The sequence below is a fragment of the Bombus pascuorum genome, chromosome 1 (genome assembly GCF_905332965.1).
Source record: "Bombus pascuorum chromosome 1, iyBomPasc1.1, whole genome shotgun sequence".
In the NCBI taxonomy this organism is placed as follows: Eukaryota; Metazoa; Arthropoda; class Insecta; order Hymenoptera; family Apidae; genus Bombus; species Bombus pascuorum.
This window is the reverse complement of record NC_083488.1, coordinates 14794796-14817488: the sequence shown is the minus strand read 5'-3', so window position 1 is coordinate 14817488 and position 22693 is coordinate 14794796. Positions and strand designations below refer to the sequence as shown.

Sequence of the window (22693 nt, the reverse complement as noted above, 5' to 3'; positions counted from 1 at the left end):
ATTACTACTTACTTATTTCGCTACTATTAATACTTTAATAATGGGATTATTCAAGAAAACATTATTAATACATTTAGGCCATGTAAAAGTACACATGTACGTCTTTTGTATATTATCATTTACACTGATTACATAAAAGTATCTCTTTTTGTATAAAATTGTTGTATTTTGATCGGAAATTGAATACATTAGCAAAACTTGTTATAATATTAATATATCAATATAAAAGATGATAACGATGAAAGTATGTACATATATTTTTTCAATATTATTATCAAAATATTGTTTTACTACATTAATAGTGACATTATTCAAAGATATATTATTCGAATAATAACCTTATCATCTCAAATTATCTTAAAATACAATATGATATTGCATAAAATGAAAAAAGAAATCAATTTATATTTTATATTTCATACATTTTTATGAAACCATAATTAGATACATGTAACGTCTGAATTGACATAACGTACATTCATTTATTCGCATTATAAAATTTTTAATATCTGAAGCAAAATTATTTCTATTATTTCCCTCATTTATTATCCTCTCTTTTCTCATTTCGTTTATTACGAAATAAATATCATACTTACGAAAACAATTAATAATCGTCGTAATGCATGGGAACTTTACAGCCATACTGCATACATATGTATATGCTCTAGCTCTGAGTAATGGGATTCTATGCTACGTTTTGCTAACGTTATACCTTACTTGCTTGTTATTAGAAGCAACTGCGTATATATTACGTGATGTAACAACAAATAAGTGGTACACTGATATATAGAATGTTTCATTTATTTCGAATTCTTAAATATCTTATGTTATTTACTTCTATCAATGAAAAAATTGTATCAGGACAAAATTAGTTGATTCAAAATATTATGATATTTTGACTTATATATGCAAAACAATATTCTTGTATTTATATTTTATACGATAAGCTCTACAAAATTAAGATTAATATCATTTAAACATAAAATAATTTTTATGCATTGTGAAGTAACTAACAAGCAACACTGTTTAGTTGATAATGGCATAATACAGATTTTGTCATGTTAATCAAAAGTATACTACTTATAAAAACTTGTAAAAATTTAAACAAAAAATTTGTATGATACTCAGTATCACACATTTCTAATAAGTGATACTCTCGTATGTTTGTTACTTTGACATAACTGTATTTCATATTTGTCATATATATTCAAAGGTAGCGCCAGAAGTTTTGATTCGGCGCCGAATTCTGTTACCATAACCTATCATAATGTAGTCACAACCACGGAATCATGATCGTAGTCATAGCCCTAACACCTATATCTATAATATAGGTCGTAACTCGCAAGTATAAAAAGTATCATTTTATCAAGATTAAACTATTTGAGTATGTAAAAGAGTCAAGTGTCAACTTTTTTGTTATGTAGATTAAATATTATAATAATTCGTTCCGGCTGATAAGGCTTGAAAGTAATTCGAAAAATATTGTGTAAATTGTAAGAACATTGTGACATCGCATGAAAAAATAAAGATGCTACGTCGTAACCAAAAAGCGTTACTCTACTGTGAACTATTTGGACTTTCAGAGGAGGACGAATCACAGATTTTCGTAAAGTTCTTCAAATTTCACAAGTGTTATGATCTAATACCAACCAGCGCTAAATTAGTTGTTTTTGATACGCACCTCCTCGTCAAGAAGGCCTTCTTTGCTCTCGTTTACAATGGTAAGTTGCAAAATTATATGTATTTGTATAGCATTTTAATGATCATTATTTCATTTCATTGCTCAAGATCAATTTTTTATAATGGGAATCCTTTACATTTACTACATGATTTAATGCATTAGTAAATATTTAACAAATTATTTTTGATATTTTTGTATTTATTACTGATAAAATTATTTGTTTTATCGTATATTACATAAATAACTTTATACACAGGTGTGAGAGCTGCACCACTATGGGACAGTTCAAGACAAGAATTTGTTGGAATGCTAACTATAACAGACTTTATAAAAATCTTACAGATGTACTATACCAGCCCATCTGTAACAATGGATGAATTAGAAGAACATGAATTAGATACATGGAGAAGTAAATATTTTTTATCGATAGATGTTCTATAGATTATATATATGTTCAAAAATATAAATATTTGAAATTTTATCATTTTAGAAGTCTTGAAAGATCAAGTGCATCCATTAGTGAGCATTGGCCCAGATGCATCTTTATACGAGGCTATTAAAACTCTAATTCAAAATAGAATTCATCGTTTGCCTGTGATAGATCCAGATACTGGAAATGTTCTCTATATTTTGACACACAAACGAATCCTTAGGTTCCTCTTTCTTTATGTAAGTATGAAACAAGAAGAATTGTAAAATCAAAGAAACTACTTATCAGCATATATATCTTATTTGAATAATTCATTAACAGATACACGAGCTACCAAAACCATCTTTCACCAGCAAAACATTGAGGGATCTAAGGATAGGTACCTTTGAGAACATAGAAACAGCAACAGAAGAAACTAGCATAATTTTAGCTTTAAAGAAATTTGTTGAAAGGAGAGTTTCTGCATTACCAATTATTGACACTGAAGGAAAGTTGGTTAATATTTATTCAAAGTTTGATGTTATTGTAAGTGAATTTTATAAGTCTCAAATACTATACTTTTATTTTTAATAATATTACCTAATACGCTATTTTTGTATTTTCACAGAACTTAGCTGCAGAAAAAACATATAATAATTTAGATATTTCATTAAGAGAAGCAAATGAGCATCGTAATGAATGGTTTGAAGGAGTTCAAAGTTGTAAATTAGACGAAACCCTATTTACTATTATGGAGAGAATTGTTAGAGCAGAGGTATAATCTTCATATTTTTCATATTAAAAGAAAATGTTAGAAATGATTACTGATTGTTTATTGCGGTACATTTTAAATAGAACAAAGCTTATAATTATTTAATTTTGTAGTATAATGTACTATTTTATAGTGAATATATATAACTGTGAATATAAATAAATAAGTCATATAAAACTTTTTTTAGGTCCATAGGTTAGTAGTGATTGATGATGATGATAAAGTGATCGGTATAATTTCTCTATCCGACTTACTCTTCTACCTCGTTCTTAGGCCTTGTGGTAAGAATATATCTTAATTTACATTTTTTCAAGACAAAAGTACACAGCATTAATATTATTAAGATTAAAAGGTATTAATAACAAACAAATACCTATGTTTAGGTGAAGATGGCAGTAGCAACAAAGATAGTTCTGTATCGTTAAGAGCACAGGATTCTGCGTCAAAGGCTCCGAGTTCTGTGCAATCGGAGGCTTCCATTCCTGATGGTGAAACAGAAGCTGAACAAGATACAGCTGAAGTAAACCAATCTGAAGAAGCACCCGCAACACCTAGTCCACCGCTGAGTCCTGCAGCATCAGATATTTCTGAACCTCAGTCAACTTTAGTAAATCAATCTCAAGAATCTGCGTGGCGGGAAGTAGCCGTATCAGGAGGAGATTGAACCTATATTATCTTAACATGCCGTTAAGCATGAAATTGTGAATCAATTGTTTGACTATAACGTCAAACCGTTATAAGATAACGACAACAAGCAGTGTACGACTGAGCTTGTTTTTCGTTTGTTCTTAATGCTTGCGCGTACAATGCTTAAGAACTTAGGAAAAATATGCGAAATATTGTTCTTCGCTCGTTCGATCAATTTACGTCACAAAACTAACTGTTATCTAAAATAATGTAATCATGTTGAACGCGTGAAAATAATGAAATGAATTTTACTGGACGCGACAAACGATAATGCGATGCTCTATTATGCTGTATAAAATAATTAAACTTAATTTTTTATGGTACAAATGCTACTCAGCGTAAACGTTCGAGCTTCTTGCCAGGAACGGTTGCTACGCCATTATCTACTCAGGGTATGATATTCTGTACACCCTTTCTTCAATCGTACACTGGGAATGTTTCAATAGAATTTTCGAGGAAACAAATAGTGGTTTCTTGCATCCTTTAGATTTATGATGTTACTACGCTCCTAATACTGGTATCCTTGTATTTTATTTCAAATCAAAGATTATGAAGTAATTTACTTTACTCATATAGTATAGAAAAATGTGCAGAAGACATAAAACAGAATAGTCGTATGTCAAAGAGTGCTCCATAATTAATAAATATGGACCTCGTTTTTACAGAGGCCTTCCATGCTTTCTCCTGACAGGAACGAAATACAGTGTTAAGCAAACGTCTAAACATGTACATATATCCTGTATGCTTATCTATAAAAAAGCTTCTTATCCATGAACTGTCACGTTGGATGTCTGAATATTAGAAACTGATATGCATAATAAACGATTTTGTTTTAAACGATTGCACAGCATGTGATATTTTTAAAAAACAAAAAAAAAAAGAGAAAAACATGGTGCTTTTGATCTTGCATTAACTCTGATATAACGATAAAATGGAAGTAGTGTGCAGATAATGAATAACAAACAATAAAATACATACGTAGTAGATAAAATGTTCGAAATTAATTGTATTATCATCTAACTTACATAAGCTTCACAAAATATTTCACTACAGGAAAGCAATACTTGTTAAATTTATATGTTATTATTTCATGTACGTTTTTTAAGAAATAACATTTATGAGATGAATATACATTATTAAGTACTGAAAGGCCTACAAAATATGAAAAATAAGAACAATTCTACAACTAATATGCGTTGCCACGGGTATTTTAATTAATGTATAAAAATACTTGCTGCACTTCGTTCAAGTTATTTATGAAACTATTTAATTACGAACATATTAGTCTTTTTAGACTTGTGTGTATATACATACATATAATTTTACTTAGTAGCGCTTTTTTAAAATACTTCTATGTTTGTATTTGCTTTATATGCAAGAGATTTTTATAAATTAACTATCATGTTCACGAATTTTCCTTTTGAAAAGAGAACATGTTAAAATTTTTACGATTTCTTACTAAATTCAATACGTCATTAATCACTGACAAAGAGACAACTCTGAGGCATTCGAAAAGAAATACAGTGAATGAAAAATTTTGTAATTGTATTTTATGTTGTTGTTATTTTTTATATGTAAGTGATGATTAGTTAAAAGAAATTATTTCGTAAACTGCGAAAATTGGTTCTCGTAAATATTTATAAAATTAATAGTATCATACAAAGATTAAACAAGCACCAATATTGAACTGTACTTGAGAATTATATAAAATAGATACTCTACTCAATATTGTATATTGTTTAAATAACAAATTATAAAATGAGTGACAGAAAGCATTCCTGAAAAAATGTTTTATTAAAAAAACACTGTTTCAGCTTGAAACAGACTTCATTCTACGCTTACTGCACGTAAGAAGAGGTGGAATTATAAATTATGCAGGATATCTGCATGTGTTACATTTATGTGGAAATCTGTATATAAGTGGCCTCTGTGCCAGGGAATATATTTTCCTTTTTGGCGCAAAGCTCCATTTCGTCTACAGAAATATAGATGAAAACTACCTATTTGAATCTTGAAGGGGACAGTGCCTGTAATTTAGTGAGTTTATTCCTAGGTACATTTACAAGGATAAGAACAAATATTCCATTTCAGATGAGAGCGCAGTCAGGATAAAGCAAATTTACGTTAGTATTAATTATCAAGAGGCGTAGCGAGGGGACAATGATTTTTGTACAGCTGAAATGATTGTAGCTGAATAAGATTTAGTGTGCTATAGCTGCGAATATTAATTCCTTTTAGTACAAAATACGTTTCAACTTTACAAGTTGTCACGTTCACCTTTTTTCTAGTTTTTAGACGTAAAGAAATCTACAGTAGCCTACATTCTGCAGCGCATCCGATTTCAATATTATTACATGTTGTAGCTGAAAGCACAAGTTAATGTAACGTTAACAAAAAACATTTTCTGTGAGAAGCCATTGAAGTCGGTATACGCTGCATTCATGAACCAAAACACTATAGACAAGGTATTAAGAATAAATTGTACAATAAAAAGAATTAATGGAATAATTAGGCAGTACACTTAGTCGCGTCGCAGTACTGTATATCCAGGGCAAAAGCTATTAGCGTATTATTCATGTCCCTTGTACATGTAACGTACAAATGAAAAAAAAAAAAAAAAAAACGAATTGCTGAGTGACAAAATACATCGTAACTGAGACATTTTATTTCATTGTTTGTAATGATTTCTATGTCCCTTTACCCTATCTTTATATTATACTATACATATGTATTAACATTTTTAATATTTTCTATCTAATACAAATTTTTAAAAATTTTATAAGATGTGACATACATCAAACATATGAAAGTATAAAAAGATTTTCATTATCACTCGTGAACAATACTAATAATTAATATTAGATACTGATAATACGTGATCACTATTATCTTACTTATAATTCTATTAACGAATTTGACTTCTTCATCTTCTTATACTGTCTTTTTGACAGTTCGTTTTTCCTTAGTTCATGTTTACGAGAAATCTGCATATTAAAAAATAAAAAGAATATCATTTGTCTTCATTAACTGAAGTTTGTAAATCAATTAGAAAAGAAAAAAAATATAACAAATCACTTACAATTTCATTATCTAACCTTGAAGGATTTGCTTTCCTTTGCTTTTTTTCTATTGATCTATCTTCTTTGTTACTAATTACTGGCATTTTTTCAAATAACATATCATATTCTGAATCAGAATCTGAATTGCTTTGCACAGTTTGCTGTTTTCCTTGAAAATTCTTAGTGGATTTATTCTTACACTGTTGTGTATTTTCTTCATTAACTTCTTTATTCGTAGAAAATGAAAACTCTGAACGTAACAACATACATGATATTTTTGACGTTAAATATACCTGCAATATAAAACAATATATAATAAGTAGCAACTTGATTAAATTAAATACTATTCTTTAATATAACATTCTCCAATAGTGAATTATTTTTACCTTTCTTAATAATTCTTTTGTATTAATATGATGTATTTGCAAAAATCTATCTAAACCAACACTGATGATGTAAGGTTCAATTTTACTACAAGCTATTCCTGTTATAGCTCCAACTGATCCTTTATATTTATTTAATACTTTAGCTGGTTTTCTTAAGTCTATGAGATTCATTACACCTTTGCCAGAACCAACTATAACCTGCCTACAATTAGATAATTATTTTTTCATATTTATATATGATATCCATTAAAAAATATACATTACATTTTTTATGTATATTATATATAGATACCTTTTTTGTGGCACCACAGCTAAAGTTGTTAATGCTTCATTTTTTACTTCAACATTTATAACAGGTCTTCTTTGTGATTTTGGATCATATAAACGCACCTTAAAAGTTTCAGTTTTGTACAATGAAAGAATATTTACATAATGTAACAACTACATATTAGAATCATACATATATCAATCAAGATCTTACATATCCGTATTTACTAGTTGTAACAATTTCTTCTGTACCAGGAAGAAAATCTATATCAGAAATCCAGATAGGAACCCTTAACTGTAACCAATCAGGAGGTACATTTTTCTCTATAAATATTTGTGTTTGTTTTTCTATATCAAATAATTTTAATGCATGTTCTTGACCTCCAGTAGCTATTATTTGTTTATTTATTTTCGAATGACGCATTTTATCTAAATTTTTACCAGCATTTATTAAAAATCCATCATCTTCTTCAAATCGCCAGAGTTTTATTTCTCCTGATTGTACAGCAGACAAAATTGCTCTGTAAATAAAATCTCATATTAAAAATATACACCACAATTTAAAAGTTACTTACTCATTATATCGAGATATGCCAGTAATTTTTCCTGTTCCAATATTGCAAAAGAAGGAAGATGTAAATGTTGAACAATTGGTATCATAAACTTTTATACTGTAAAATAAAAGAAGTTATGATATTTGTATGAATAATAAATGAAATTTCAGTATAATTGATAAGTGACTTATTATACATGACCTCCTAATGTCTTTTACGCCACACGCAATTAGAATTTCTCTTTCTTCATCATCACTCCAAGACATTGTCGTAACCTCATCGTTATCAGTTATGGTAATTAAATTCTGTATATTTTGTGATATACATTGTTTTTTATCTATTCTTACACCTGCCGATAAAATGCACAATTGAATTTTATATATTTCGTTTAGCTGCCATTATTATTAATACAATATTTCGTACATAAAATAAAAACGATCTTTTTAGATTAATGTATCTCCTAATCTACTGTAAAACATTCGATTTTTCAAATTAAAGTAGACATAATTTAAAATTAGGTATTTATAATTACCTTTGAAAATTCCAGATTTACCACCAACATAAATATCATAATTATCTTTTGTATTCATTTTCACTAAAAGTAATTTTATAAATAATGAAATTCGATAGCAAGACTGAACATACAAGTATGTACAGGGTTCGAATAATAAGTACATAGAGTGAAGCTGTTTCCTGGAAGCAGGATCCCAGGTATATGGATCCGCATTGGTGATTGGTTGTGAATGCGCAAGCGCAATCTTATTTTTAACCGACTTCAAAAAAGATCGAGACTATCTCAATTCTATGAAGATGTTTTTCTTTCTTTTTATGTAAATGTACGATGAAAGCACCTCATAGTTAAAAGATTGTAAAACCGTAACGTCCGTGAAAAAATCACCGCGAAATAATTTTGCGCCGGCACGAACCCGGGACATGACAACTTACTCTAAATAAATGGTGAAAAATTATGAAAAGTAGTTTAACTCAGTCATTGAGTATCGATCAATACATATCGATAAAATTCAAATATATCGGCATCACTAATACATAGGTCAGAAAACTCCTACGCTGGGGTTAGTTCCAGATTTGAGGACAGAAAGATTCTTGTATTGTCCATCGCACATAAGGCGCTAATGTTGAGTAGTTAAAACAATTTCAATATAGTACCTTGTGGTAGAAGTAATCAAGTAAATTTTTTATAATTTTTATAATATTTTATGAGTAAGTATATATTATTTATTCATAAACAATTCTATGTATGGTTAAACTTCGTTTTAGGGGAAACAAAATTGTGGCCTTGTATACTCTATTGTTTTCACTACTCTGCAGTAACGTCGTTAGTGGCGGATTGGAGAAACACAAGTCACCGCATTATCGTAACATTTCCCTCCGCGGGAGTTTCAAAACCAATCGTCCAATATGGTGCGATCGTGGACACGATCATATAAACAAGTATCCATACATGCTAGGAAAACCGTACAAAAATTGACTCGTGTTCAGTCGTGAAAAATCAACATGAAAAGTCAACAAAATTCGCATTCTTGCGAGACAGACAAAGATGGATAAGGTAGCCTAGTCTGAAATATTCATAGCATGTCACGCATACGCAAAACAAGAACTTTTTGTCTTCTATGCTGATTTTTCATAACTAGTCAAGACTCGATGTTCGGGCAGTTTTCCCTGACATTGGTATACGAGTGTCCTGTTTAGACCTGTTTAGATCGTCGTGTCCGTAGGCAATATGTATAGATTTCCTTTAAACCTTTATGAAAAATGTTATTTGACAAATCGATTTATATATTAATAATAAGGTCATATTTTGCTACTTTATGATGTTGCAATAAACAACAAAATTCACCGTCTAAGTGGTTATCACGTTAATGAAAGTTATACAATACGCTTACAATACATAACTTTTGAGTTAGTGCGAATGGATTCCCAAACTTCAAACCGCTATATTTTGTCTGTATTCATCGAGTATTACGTATCAAAAAATATGAAATAAATTAAAAAAGGAATGATTCTCAAAGGAAAAGTTTATTCAATTATAAAATTCTATTAATTAACAATGTTATAAATTAGAATCTCGGTTTATTTAATGCTGATGAAGCGATGGCAGGATAATATTTATTTACCACATTCATATAGTACATATAAATGTTATTGCTACAATAAAATATTTTTCTTTTGACCTATCATCTTTCATTTGATTTATAAATTATTCGCACATACATATATAATTTATTTTAAATACCGTTTATTTTACAAAACAAAGAATATCATCAGTTTTATAATGAGAACGTTTGTAATATCAAGAACACATATTTGAAACGCAGTGTTGTTCTGTACAGTTTCGTTTAACCAGTTTAAATATAAGTCTACTCGACAATATACGCCTGGCCAATTAGGACGAGCACAACCTTTTCCCCATGAAATTATTCCAACTTGCGTACCATTGCATAAAAGTGGACCACCACTATCACCCTGAAATATATTTCTTTTACGAAAAGGATACCTAGGTATAAAATAAATTTGAATTTAAATTGTTACAAACTTGACAAGCATCTCGTCCACCTTGTAATACGCCTGCGCATAAATGCAACTTACTATCTACTCCTGAAACTGGACATTTTTCCGTTGGAATCAAAGGTAATTGGACACTACGAAGGTAAGTACCAGATCCTCTCTAAATAAAATTATTTGGCTGTACTAGAATATTTGTTATTCCTTATAAATGTAATGAAATCTTTTATTAACCCGTTCCCTGTAAGCATTCAAGTTCAAATTTAAAATCACGTTTCTAAATTCAATTTCAAAATCAAAATCATCTTTCTAAATTGAAATGTGTTACCACAAACAAGTTAGAAGTTCTTCTATTCTAGTCGATTTGTTACTCACTGTCGAGTTAGAGTTAGAATTATACCGTAGAGTCTATAATCAGAAACGAAATTCGGAATATGAACAAAAAAAGAAGACATAGGAAGAAGGAAAGAATTATAAAATACAATACAATAAACAAATTAAGTAGAAAAAACACAAAATAGGATGAGAGCATATGTAGAGAAGAAAATAAAATTGGAAGTAGACTTCATTTTTTTCTGTTCAAAGGATTAATGAAATTCATTTTTAGATTCCCACTATACGATCTATATTTACTCTGTATTCTTTCATGTACTCTATTCGATATTCATGCTTCAAGTACTTGTGGATTTTCCACGCTTCGTACAGTGCAAGTTTAAACAGAATGTCTCTACGCTTGTCAATCAATAAAACAATTTTTGTAGATGACAGTAAATAATTAGATGCGATTAACTACGTACATTGGATCCAGGAATGTGTCGTCCCCAGCCAGCCACAGTGCAGGGGTCGGTGTACCTTTGGAAAATATCTGCGTCATAAGCAAGAGGAAGGGTGACGTATTTCACGTACGAGTTAATATGAAAGGGGTTCCGAAGCTGGATATAAAAATAAACACAATAATAGAATGAAAATGATATTTCCATGAATTTCATCTCTTTGTATATTGTTTCATTTTTCTTTTTTCGTGTTGTTTTATTCCTTTCTTTATTCTCTATTTTTTATATATTTTATGAACTACTACAGAGAGCTTACTGAAGTTAAATATAAAAGAGAATTTTGAAAATAGAACAAGAAACCATTGATCTAATTTGGCTGATCTTCTTTTCATTCATTCCTTTTTCTTTTCTCTTAAATTTGTTTCATTTGTCTTATATGTAATTATTATTGCATATAATTTACATACGTATATATACACTAATTTATATAAAAGAATTTTATTATTGAAGATATATATGAAAATGAAACAGTCATCGATCGAATAATCTACAATCAGTCGAAGATTTCGACTTGGATTCTTTTTCCTTTCTTCTTATTCTTTTCACAGAATTTCCAGCCGCGTGTAAAATTTGTATACATTATAACATACATATAACATACATATAACATTCTACACCTTTGAATCGGTGGAGTTCTGTCGAAAAAGTTGATTGCAAAATTAATCTTGAGCACGATCTTCAAGATTTTTTTTTTTTTTTTTATTGCGTCGTATAATACTCATCGCGAGGAACAAAAGTCTGAAAGGAACCATTGGTTGTAAATGGACTTCATGGAAAATGATAAAAAAATGTTATTATTGCTGAAACCAATCTTAATTATGTGTGTTTTACATATTTAGTAAAGCATGTTATCGATATTATCATTTGTTTGTTTGCTGATGCATATTGATATTGCAATTATGCAAAAATCAAATGTTTCGATGCGTTTCGTAGTTCTGACGAGTAAAATATAATATGAGAATGTAGAAAAGTCCAATTTTGATGTAATTCCCGGACTATCCAGCGACAATAGTTTCTTCTACCAGTGCAGACGTTATTCCAGAATATCTGTAGTCTTTTTTCTTATTTATCTTCTTAAAATTAATTATAAATTAATGTGAATTATACAACGCACTATATGTGAGATGCCGGCGCGATGAGCGGTGCAACGTAAACCCATTATTGAGTATAAACGTGCAAGTGCAAGGCCTTGTTCTTCCGTACGCCAATGCACAAGCGGTCGACTAACTTTCCTATAATTATTAACGGAGTTCAATACCGATACTCTATCTCCAAAACGTTGGTCTAATTATTGTAATTCCGGCCAATCAGGAACTTTTACCATCTTTTAAAGCGTGTAAGCCCTACTTTATACATGTATACACACAGTATAGTATATGTACTACGCGTGTTCTGGCACAGTTTCCAAATGCTTCATCTATTGCATGAAGCATTTGCCGGATATTTATATATCTTTGTACCATTATTGACACTAAATATGAACGCTTGAAACAAAAGCCAGGTGTAGACTGGGGAACGAACATTAACGAAGCATCGGACAAAGCAAAACAAGAAAAATAATTATAATGCGGAAAATCAACTTATGTATACTTGTTTTTCACTGCTATAGTCTGCAACAGTTTATCTATATCTCCAGAGTCCAAAATAATGTACTGGTATAATACGAAAAGCATTGTTATTAGATACTTGGAGAACTACATCAGATTTGGATTTTTTAATATTCTTATATCTTATTTTACTCTTCAAGGGTGTTCGATCGTTCGCGGAGAGACGTAATCGCGAGGAAGCGCGTCAATGAGAATCGTAAATTCCCGTTACAATTATGCTATCGACGTCACGAAATGATCGATCCGCTATTTCGGTCAGGATAATAAAATTGGTTGAATTGAGTATACACTGAGTGAATCGGTTACAATTTACAGTTTATTTCAATAACTTGTAGACAAGATAGATGTAAGTTAATAGAAAATAATTAAGATCTCGATTGATAGACGATAAGTTACTGCGCAGAGTAAGTATAGATGGTGACGGATCAAAAAATGTAGAACAACTGAACTTTTAATGACGATGATGCTGCGGAGGAAAAGTTGTGATGGGTGGGTCTAAGGACACGAGATAAGCTGATTCATTAAGGGCAAGTTTTCGTTAGGAAAGTGAGGGAAATAGATGTCTGTGTTAACTGGTTAATCTACCAGATTGATGGGTGAAGAAGGGTACAAACAGCCGTCGAGAGAAAGTTGCTAAAAGGAAGTATCATACGCGAGAAAACCCAGATTTCCCGTATCTTCCCGGAATAAACAATAAATTTAAGAAACAATTGAGATAAAAAGATATTAGTTCGGTCTGAAGGACCTTAACAAGAAAAATCCTAAGATTTGTGGTGGGTCCTTAAGACTATTGAGGGTACGCATAAGGAAGTGCCAACAGTTCTTTTTCGACTGCCGAAGCGTGCACACGTGTGTTTAGTGCTCAGAGAGGTTCACAATAAGTGACGACCCTCCGTTGAAAGTGAGTTGAAACAGAAACAAGCCAAGTGTTTTATAAACTTACTCGTGGAAAATCCAACACTTCTAATCTCTGATCCAAATCATAGCTTCTCGACTAGTTATTTCAATTTGAATTAACTAGCTTGAAGATGGCCCTAGTAATTCGATCAGGCCCTCACGAACAAAACTACAACCGCGCCGTTCTACCTCCTCCGTGGCAAAAGGATAATATATCCCATCTTTTAAACCATACTAACAACATCAAAAAACGTAAGCTTGATTCAGTCAAAAAAAAATGTAAACACTAGTCAGAACAAACCGTCAACAAGTCACGTTACCACTCACAACAGATTCGCAATATTAGAATCTACAAACAATTCTATGGACATAGTTGAAACATCAACAATTCAACACACACAAAAAAATCCTCCTCCCCCACCAATCTTCATTGATGATGTTATCGACATTCAAACAAAGATGAAGTCCATAGAGAAAGATATTAACAAAGAGGATTACATACTAAAAATTAAACACAAGCAGGTTAAAACCTTCCCGGCCAATCCAGATTCCTATAGAAAAATAACAAAGTTATTAAAAACTCTGAACGCAAACTTCCACACATACCAACTGAAACAAGAAATACCTTTTCGTGTGGTACTACGCAACATCCACCACTCAGCTAATTTAGATGAACTGAAACTGGAACCCTTAAATCATGGCTATGAAGTATAACCAACATTAGCAACATAAGACACAGAATCACAAAAAACCCACTACCTTTATTCTTTATCGACCTTAAACAAAAACCAAATAACAAGGAAGCCTATAATATCAATTGTTTAATGAACTCGGTAGTAAAAATTGAACCACCTTTTATATCCAATGCAAAAGGTGCCACAGGTATGGTCACACGCAAAAATATTACAACCACTACCACCGCTGCGTTAAATGTGCAGGTTCAATTCACCCTACAGATCAGTGCATTAAATCTTTCAGAAATCCCTGCGAAGTGAATCTTCTGCCAAGGAGAGCATCCTGCGAACTATAAAAGTTGCAAACCCTACAAGACCTTGTATAAAAATAAGTATCCCAAACCCTAGTAACTTGCTATCATTACTTACAATTATCATGGACAAATTAACTCCGACGTAGAATAAAACCAATACGCGTAGCTCTTTGGAATGCTAACAGTCTAGCTCAGCATAAATACGAACTACAACTCTTCCTAAAACAATAACAAATCGACATAATGCTCATATCTGGAACTCATTTCACCGATAAAATTTATCTGAAAATAAATGGTTATAACTTTTACCATACCTAACATCCCAGTGGAAAGGCCCACGGCGGCACCGGAATTATCATCAAGACCAGCATAAAATACCATGAGCTTCCATCATTCCAGAAGGACTACCTCCAAGCCACAAACGTAGCGATAGTAGACAGGCATGGTCCAATCACCGTATCAGCAGAATATTATCCCCCTAGACATTCTATTTCTACGGACAATTTCGATAAATCCCACCTGGGCAATAGATTCATAGCTGGAGGAGACTATAACGCTAAACATACGCATTGGGGTAGCAGACTTATCACAGTAAGGGGCAAAAATCTTTTGAAATCCATAGATGTTAACAGACTTAACTGCCTCAGTACAAACGAACCCACTGACATTAACAAACTACCTGACTTATTAGACTTCTTTATAACTAAAAGCATCTCGCCAAGATACATCCAAATCAATTCCTCTGTGGAACTTTCTTCAGATCATTCACCCGTCATAGCAACAATTAACTCAAATTATCGAAAACCAACTTAATGACTTTATTCGTAATCAACTCACAAACTGGCAGCTCTTTAGAGAAGTATTCAATCACCGAACATCAGCCTCAATATCTCCAAAAACAAACGAAGATATAGAAGCAACCACGGAATATTTAAACACCAGCATAATAAACGCGATCCGTTCTTCCACCTCTACTATATGTTTTGTCAATAGACATAAATACCCCCATTACATAATAATAAAAATCGCAGAAAAACTTAGACTTAGAAGAGTATGGCAAAGTCATACAACGCTTGAAGACAAGCGTAAGCTAAATAACGTAACAAGAAAACTAACCAAAATCCTTAAAAATTACAAAAATGACTGTTTTCAAAAATATCTTGTTAATTTGTTTCCCACAGCTGACTCAAACTACTCACTATGGAAGGCATCCAGGAAACTCACTCGTCCTCCGCAAATAATCCCTCCAATTCGCTGTCCGCAAGGTGGATGGGCGCGTAGCCCTATACAAAAAGCCAACTTGTTTCCAAGTTACTAATGTCTTCAAACCGTATTCCTCCACTATTGCCGCTGAAATAACGGAATACTTGCACTCTCCCTTCCAGAAGTCTCCTCCTATTGAACCTTTCTCATCACTGGAAGTTATAGAATTAATCCGTCGTCTAAACCCGTGGAAAGCTTTAGGACATGATCAGATAAGTAACAAAGCTATCAAGGATCTTCCCATAAAAGGGATTGCTCTCATTACCTCTACTTTTAATGCAATTCTTCGCCTTGAATACTATCCTAAGTCTTGGAAAATATCATTAATTACTCTTATACACGAAACTAGCTCTTATAGTCCAATTAGTCTTCTACCCACTTTGTCTAAACTATTTGAGAAGATGCTAACGAAACGACTTCTTCCACTCTTAGAGGAGTTGAAAACAATGCCGGATCATCAATTCGGCTTTCCGAAGCAACATTCTACGATAGAACAAATAAGACTCAGAAAAGAAAAGACATTTCTAGACATTCAACAAGCGTTCAACAAAGTATGGCATGAAGGACTTTTGTTCAAACTAAAGAAAATCCTACCACACACCTACTACTCCATCCTAAAATCCTATCTTTTTTATTTTTTCTTTTTTTTTCGTGGAGGAAATCCGCACGGACGCCCGCCGCTTCGAGGGGGAAGAGCGGCGTGGTAGTGTCGGACTCCAACCGACTAAAACCTCCACGATGACCGTCCCTATTGCGATCGAAGGGTGCCCAGGAACCGCTGTGGCCACACACCGGGCTTCCCGCGTACAACATTCTGTCCATATTACGTCTCGCACTCTCCCACGGGCCGTCCGGATCACCAACCGGACTGCTTGGTGGCTCTCGGGTGCTGGAAGGTCCAGCACCTAACTTCATTCCCCTTCGGAGGTCGCTGCGGCTCTCACACGCCTCATATAGGCGCGTCCACGGGCACCTCCGCGCCCTCGTCGGCCAATCCTCTCGGAATGGGAGGCCCGCTCCTTCTCCCGCTCCGCCGCCTCCTTCCGCAGCATAACAAGCTCGCAGAAGGAGCCTACGGCCTTCCTGCTCCTCTCGCTCGTCATCAGCGCTTCAAAAATCGCCGGCGGCGAGAGGTCGAACCCTATTTCCCCGATGAGAGAGTGTCGCGGCGCTGCCCACGCCGGTCAATGTTCCAGCGTGTGCTGCGCCGAGTTCACACTTGCGTCGCAGTGATGGCAACGCGTGGTCTCCTCCTTCCCGATTCGGCGTAAATACTCGTCGAAACATCCTTGTCCCGTGAGCACCTGCGTCACCCTGTAGGTCAGGGGAGGTGCGCCTCCGTCCAACCAAACGTCCCAGTTTGGGAGAACGGCCCCGAGGACCCTCAGCCCCGGCGCGCCCGTTCTTGTGTCGAGGCCGGCGCGCCATCTGTCGAGTAGCTCCCGCCGAGCCCGCGCCTCCGCGTTCGCGTCCGTCGCTCCAACTCCGCCCAGCAGACCCCGAGTGCGGAGATAAATCTCGCGACACCTCAGGGCCTGCAGCTCCAACGGGGTAAGCCCGGCGAGCACCGCCGAAATGGTGCGAAAACCCCTCGTTATTCTGATGGCCACCGACCTGTGCAGTCTCCTGATCGCTCGGAGACTGCGGCTGCTGGCCCTCAGGTCCTCTGCCCAGATCGGAGCTCCGTAGAGGAGCTTTGCTCGCACCACGCCGGCGTACAGCCTACGCACTCTGACACCGGGCCCGCCTAACTGAGGCAGCAAATGTCCTAAGGCGTTCGCCGTCGCCTCGACCGACGGTATTAGACGCTCGAAGTGAGCGCCGAATGTCCAGTGACTGTCGAGAGTCAGGCCCAAGTATCTCATACTGGTCCCGACCCCGATCTCTGCCCCCGCCAACCTCAGGCGATAGTCCGCCAGAGGCGTCCCGTAATCGGCCCTCCGGCAAAACCACATCGCCTCGGACTTCTCGGGGGATACCTCCAGTCCCAACCCTTTGATCGCGGTGACCGCGCAGGCCACCGCCAGTTCCGCCAGACGGACGGTCCTGCCCCATGTCGATCCCCATACCAGCACCAACGTGTAGTCGGCGTAGCACGTCAGTGCCGAGTCCGGAGGCATCGGAGCCCGAAGTACCGTGTCGTACGCGATGTTCCACAGCGACGGGTCCAGTACCGAACCCTGCGGGACACCACGGCACACCGCCCTCCCCATCATCCTTCCGCCCCGCCCGGTGTAGACGATGCTACGGTCCCGGAGGAAGGCCCGGACCACACCCCGCAGGTATGTGGGCACCCGATGGAACTCGAGGGCCCGGCCTATCCCGCCCCAGAGGATGCTGTTGAAGGCGTTGACCACGTCTAACGACACAGTCAACGCCACGTAACCCCGCCGCACGGCCCCGTCGACGAGGGCGCGGACACGGCCGATGGCATCGGCCGTAGACCGTCCCCTCCGATCCTAAAATCCTACCTAATCAATAGACAATTCATGGTAAAACACTTAGACGCTATAACCTCAACATTTCCAATAGAAGCTGGCATACCCTAAGGCAGTGTCCTCGGACCCCTGCTGTTCAATATCTACACTGCAGATTTATCAACTTCGAAAGAGATAACCACAGCGACATTTGCTGGCAATACAGCCTTATTAACCTCGCACTCAGACTCGAAAATTGCCTCCTCTACTCTCCAGCGAGGTCTCGACTCTATGGAAGAGTGGTTCCACAAATAGCGCTTCAAAGTCAATAAAAGCAAATCCAGTCAAATAACTTTCACGCTACGAAAACAAACTTGCCCACAGGTGACAATAAACAATATACCTATTCCAGATAAAGAGTCAGTCAGATATCTGGGCATGATTCTGGACAGAAGATTGACATGGAAACAACATATCTTAGATAAATCCAAATAACTCAAAGCAAAATTTAAAAAATTCTACTGGCTCATCACGCTTAAACACGCAAAGTAAAATTATATACAAGGCCATATTAAGATTCCTAATAGATGCACCTTGGTACGTCTCCAACGAAACAATGCATCATGACCTCAAGATACCCACAGTCAAAGAAGAATATTCAAATTCAGCAATAGACATAGCACAAGAGTTAACAACCACCAAAACCCTCTAATTACTCAGCTACTCGACACGTCGGAACAGATCCGCAGGCTAAAAAGACATTACACCTTAGACCTAAGCACTAGATTCAAGCAGAATCAAACATACTGTAAACACTTATTAATCATGTCATAGTACCACGCCAGATAAATTAACTTAAAATTCTTTACGAGAATTGATTGTAAATTAAATGCAAATAAAAAGAAAAAATCTGACTGCCATCTTGCCTGCGGCGTGGGGCCTGGTTTGTATAGAGTTACCGGACATAACAAAGAGTATGAAACGCTTCAAAACATTTTGATTTTCTCTTGATTGCAATATCAAGTAAGTTAGCAAACAGACATATGATAACATACTTTACTGAAAACGTACTTTACTTTTACGTAATTAAAATCGGTTTTGGTAATAATAACGTCCTTTTACCACTTTACACGAGAACAGTTCATTTGCAATCCATGATTCCTTTTAGACTTTCTTTCCTCGCAATGAGTACTATATGGCGCGATAAAAAAAATTTGGAAACCATGCTCGAGGTCAATCTTGCAGTCAACTTTTTTAACAATCTTCATCTTGAATCTCCATCGATCCAAAAGTACAGAACGCATTTACAGTAACCAAGATCAAATATTTCTTTACACCTGTATATATTCTTTATTCAATTTCAATCAAAATATTCTCAGAGTTGAACATGAAAGGAAACGAAAAATAGTCATCGGCTATATCTATATATATATTTATCTATAAATATATATTTAGAGTGTAAATACATATGTAATTACATAGATATATACATATATACGAATGTATGTATGTATATACATATAGTTGGTTCAGGATATTTCATATTAACTTCAACCTCTCTTCTTTTTTCTCTCTTTTTTTTCCATTTCTTTCATTTATTTTATTTGTTTTCACACAGAGTTTATATATACACATAATAATCACCCTGAACAATCCAATATCGTGATGCATGTTCGAGAATCTAAAGTTCGTGTGCGGTAATATTCTGTCTATCAATTCCATCTGTATGGAACTCCAGCTTGGAAAGTACACATAAGTGGCTCCGGCGATCGCGTAAAATCGACGTGGACTTTCAGCTATCCAATTGCCGTCGAACGTCGGTCTATACGAATGATTTAATCGAATCAATTCTAAGTTACACATCATATTCTTACATTGTTCGCTCTTTTCATTGCATTACATCTTTTCCTTTCTTTTCTACCTAACGCACACATAAGAACTTTCGCGTAGAACAATAACAATAGATCAAGTAATTTTGTAGGATCATCACGGGCGGCCACTGATTCCTTGTTTCCAAAGTGGAGAGAAAGCTGATTTCACACGGAAAGATAATAAACGCTTTTCGAAATTTGATGGAAAATTGATGAGTCGGTTACAAAGATAGTGACGAATGATTAGTGCACTTACATTGTCAGTTTCCGTTTCTTTTCTTTCTTGTTTTTGCGATTTTTGTCTTTTTTTGTTTTTTTTGTTCTAAGTTTGGGTTGTTAAACGTTAATAAGATCTATATAACGCCGCTAACCCTTTCACTGCTATGGTCGCTACTGTCGTTGGTATACACTACTACGTATGCTGATCGGTGTAAAATAGTACAATGAAAAAGTAAATTTTGTGTGGAACTTGAAATCTTTGGTTATTAATTATCAATCCGTTAGTTGAATTATTTGCAATTTAACCCTTAAAAGCTGTAATCGAAAGAAATCACGTTAATATTGTACTATCATAGGTGAAATTTTACACCAATATATTATATATATGTATGTATGTACATACTTTTCATTTTACAAATCAATAAAGTCAAACGAATGCAATTACATATTTTATTATTATTTGATATTAGACGAATAGTAGAAAAGTCGTTTGCAGTGTGGAAGTTAACAATTATTACAGGAAAGTAATATTAAGTGATATTCACATAATAACCTTTAAGGGTTAACATTAATTCATAACTTACGAATTTTTTATTTCACTGCTGAATCGATACGTATTTTAAAGTGCTCCTGTTTCTTATTAGCTATAATACATATGTGTATTTTCATCAGGAACTGATTGTATTAAATTTTTGTACAAGTACTTATTAAATTGTAAAGTGGCTTTTCAATGAAAAAGAAATATTTCTTAATCGAAGGTAATCTAACTCAGTTAACAGTTTGATGGTCGAGTAATTAATTATTTGATTCGTATGTGCAATTTTATCGATTTTCTGTTCAAATTGGATTTTCAACAATGCTTCTGCTATAGACTCATCCAAAACATAGACATTCTACCTAGATTAGATTGTACATGTAGCGATCTAAAGGTTAACAATCGCAGCGATTCGCAACGCAGTCGCAAAGGTTAACAAAACATCGATTTAATGGTAAAATTGACTTTGCTACAGCTAGTTCAATTGGCTGATCAATGCTATTTGTCCCGTCATAGATGTTATCATTTATATACTGTGATTTATCTTTTGATTTAATTATGTATTTCATTTCTTTCCAAACATATCTATAATACGAATATATGTATATTGTATATATATGCAACGTTAGACTTCAACGGATTAACTTTAACGGTATTGCTGATTTATATGCAATAAAACAAAGAACGTTTGTAGTTTTCAAATATTAATAATTAATGATTAATACTAATAAGCAGAAACTGCAGTAAATTGCAAAAGTATAGAAGTAAACGAAAAACAACAAAGTAATAATCGAAATTCATAATTAAACAGCCTGAAATTAAGTAACGTAACTGAAATCTACATTCAACTACTCTGGTCACCTATAGCTAGATACTATAACCGATACTAGGAAAGGAACAAACTCTTACGATGTTTATTTTTGAGAAATAAATCGTAGATTATGAAATTTTGTAAAGAACCAAATACATACCTAATATTATATTGGATATAACAATCAATAATTTTGAAATAATTATAAGAGTGAAAAAAGTACATACTTAATTCTAAAGTCGAACAAAAGGATAATTTCGATAATGCGATATAAAGGCGCTAAAAATTCATATTCAATTATTTCCGATAATGAACTTCTTCATTTTTTCAGTACGAAACCTATAGAATAGGTAGAATAGGCAGAATAGGCCTTTATCTTCCACTAAATATTTCAATATTGAAGCTGTCCCTTATTGCTACAAATCCTTCAATTATCCATAATAATCCATCCAAACATACATATACATATAATGATAAAACTAAAACGATAAAATCTTTCATTCATAGATTTTCCATAGATTTTCTATAGATCTTTAACTCATTCTTTTCATCTGATACTTGATCAGATATAAAAGACACGATTAAGTTATAAATAGCCTTGAATCAGTTAATTTTAAACGAGCTATAGAAGATCTCTGATATCCTTAAAATTAACGTGTCGTATCTGTTACATTTGGAGATCTTAAAAGCAGCATACGTATCTATAATAGCAATGAAAGCGCTACGAGCGAAGAACGCTCTATGACCGTAAAATGGTAGCATAAAGATACGCGAGAGATATTATAATAAATCCTCTTCTTCCACTCATGTTTCATCTATCTACGGTTTTAATAAAAAAATAACTATTGACAGCATTTATCATGCCTTTGGTTTCGATAAACTGTTATAACTAATCTTTGTAAAATTGTCGGTAC

The 22693-nt window shown here is 34.2% G+C and overlaps 3 protein-coding genes across 3 annotated transcripts in view; 1 reads left to right on the top strand and 2 right to left on the bottom strand.

Moving 5' to 3' along the window:
* Positions 1 to 6215, top strand: part of LOC132905496 (serine-rich adhesin for platelets-like) — a 134307-nt gene extending 128092 nt beyond the window's left edge. The window contains exons 10-16 of the mRNA XM_060956831.1: positions 1584 to 1721; positions 1938 to 2090; positions 2172 to 2350; positions 2433 to 2636; positions 2719 to 2865; positions 3050 to 3143; positions 3246 to 6215. Coding sequence (XP_060812814.1) covers positions 1584 to 1721; positions 1938 to 2090; positions 2172 to 2350; positions 2433 to 2636; positions 2719 to 2865; positions 3050 to 3143; positions 3246 to 3526 — 1196 coding nt within the window. The 3' untranslated portion in view covers positions 3527 to 6215. The remainder of the gene's footprint in view (positions 1 to 1583; positions 1722 to 1937; positions 2091 to 2171; positions 2351 to 2432; positions 2637 to 2718; positions 2866 to 3049; positions 3144 to 3245) is intronic.
* On the bottom strand, positions 6181 to 8540 carry LOC132905580 (WD repeat-containing protein 74). Its single transcript, XM_060957059.1, has 8 exons — positions 8348 to 8540; positions 8017 to 8164; positions 7837 to 7932; positions 7476 to 7782; positions 7287 to 7384; positions 6995 to 7196; positions 6629 to 6901; positions 6181 to 6533 (listed from the first exon to the last, which is right to left on the bottom strand). The coding sequence occupies exons 1-8, from the start codon at positions 8490 to 8492 to the stop codon at positions 6444 to 6446; spliced, it is 1359 nt and encodes a 452-aa protein (XP_060813042.1). The 5' UTR covers positions 8493 to 8540; the 3' UTR covers positions 6181 to 6443.
* A 1656-nt stretch (positions 8541 to 10196) lies between these two features.
* LOC132905681 (uncharacterized) overlaps positions 10197 to 22693 on the bottom strand; it is a 57058-nt gene continuing 44561 nt past the window's right edge. Inside the window, exon 6 of the mRNA XM_060957247.1 lies at positions 10197 to 10299. Within this exon, the coding sequence (XP_060813230.1) occupies positions 10295 to 10299 (5 nt within the window). The 3' untranslated portion in view covers positions 10197 to 10294. The remainder of the gene's footprint in view (positions 10300 to 22693) is intronic.

Excerpts from the sequence above, each read along its gene's own strand:
- LOC132905580 (XM_060957059.1), bottom strand. The coding sequence starts at position 8,492 with ATGTACTTATTATTCGAACCCTGTACATACTTGTATGTTCAGTCTTGC. Across the intron at positions 7,385-7,475 it reads CAACTAGTAAATACGGATAT|GTGCGTTTATATGATCCAAA; the intron begins GTAAGATCTTGA and ends GAAACTTTTAAG. Across the intron at positions 6,534-6,628 it reads CAAGGTTAGATAATGAAATT|ATTTCTCGTAAACATGAACT; the intron begins GTAAGTGATTTG and ends TTTAATATGCAG.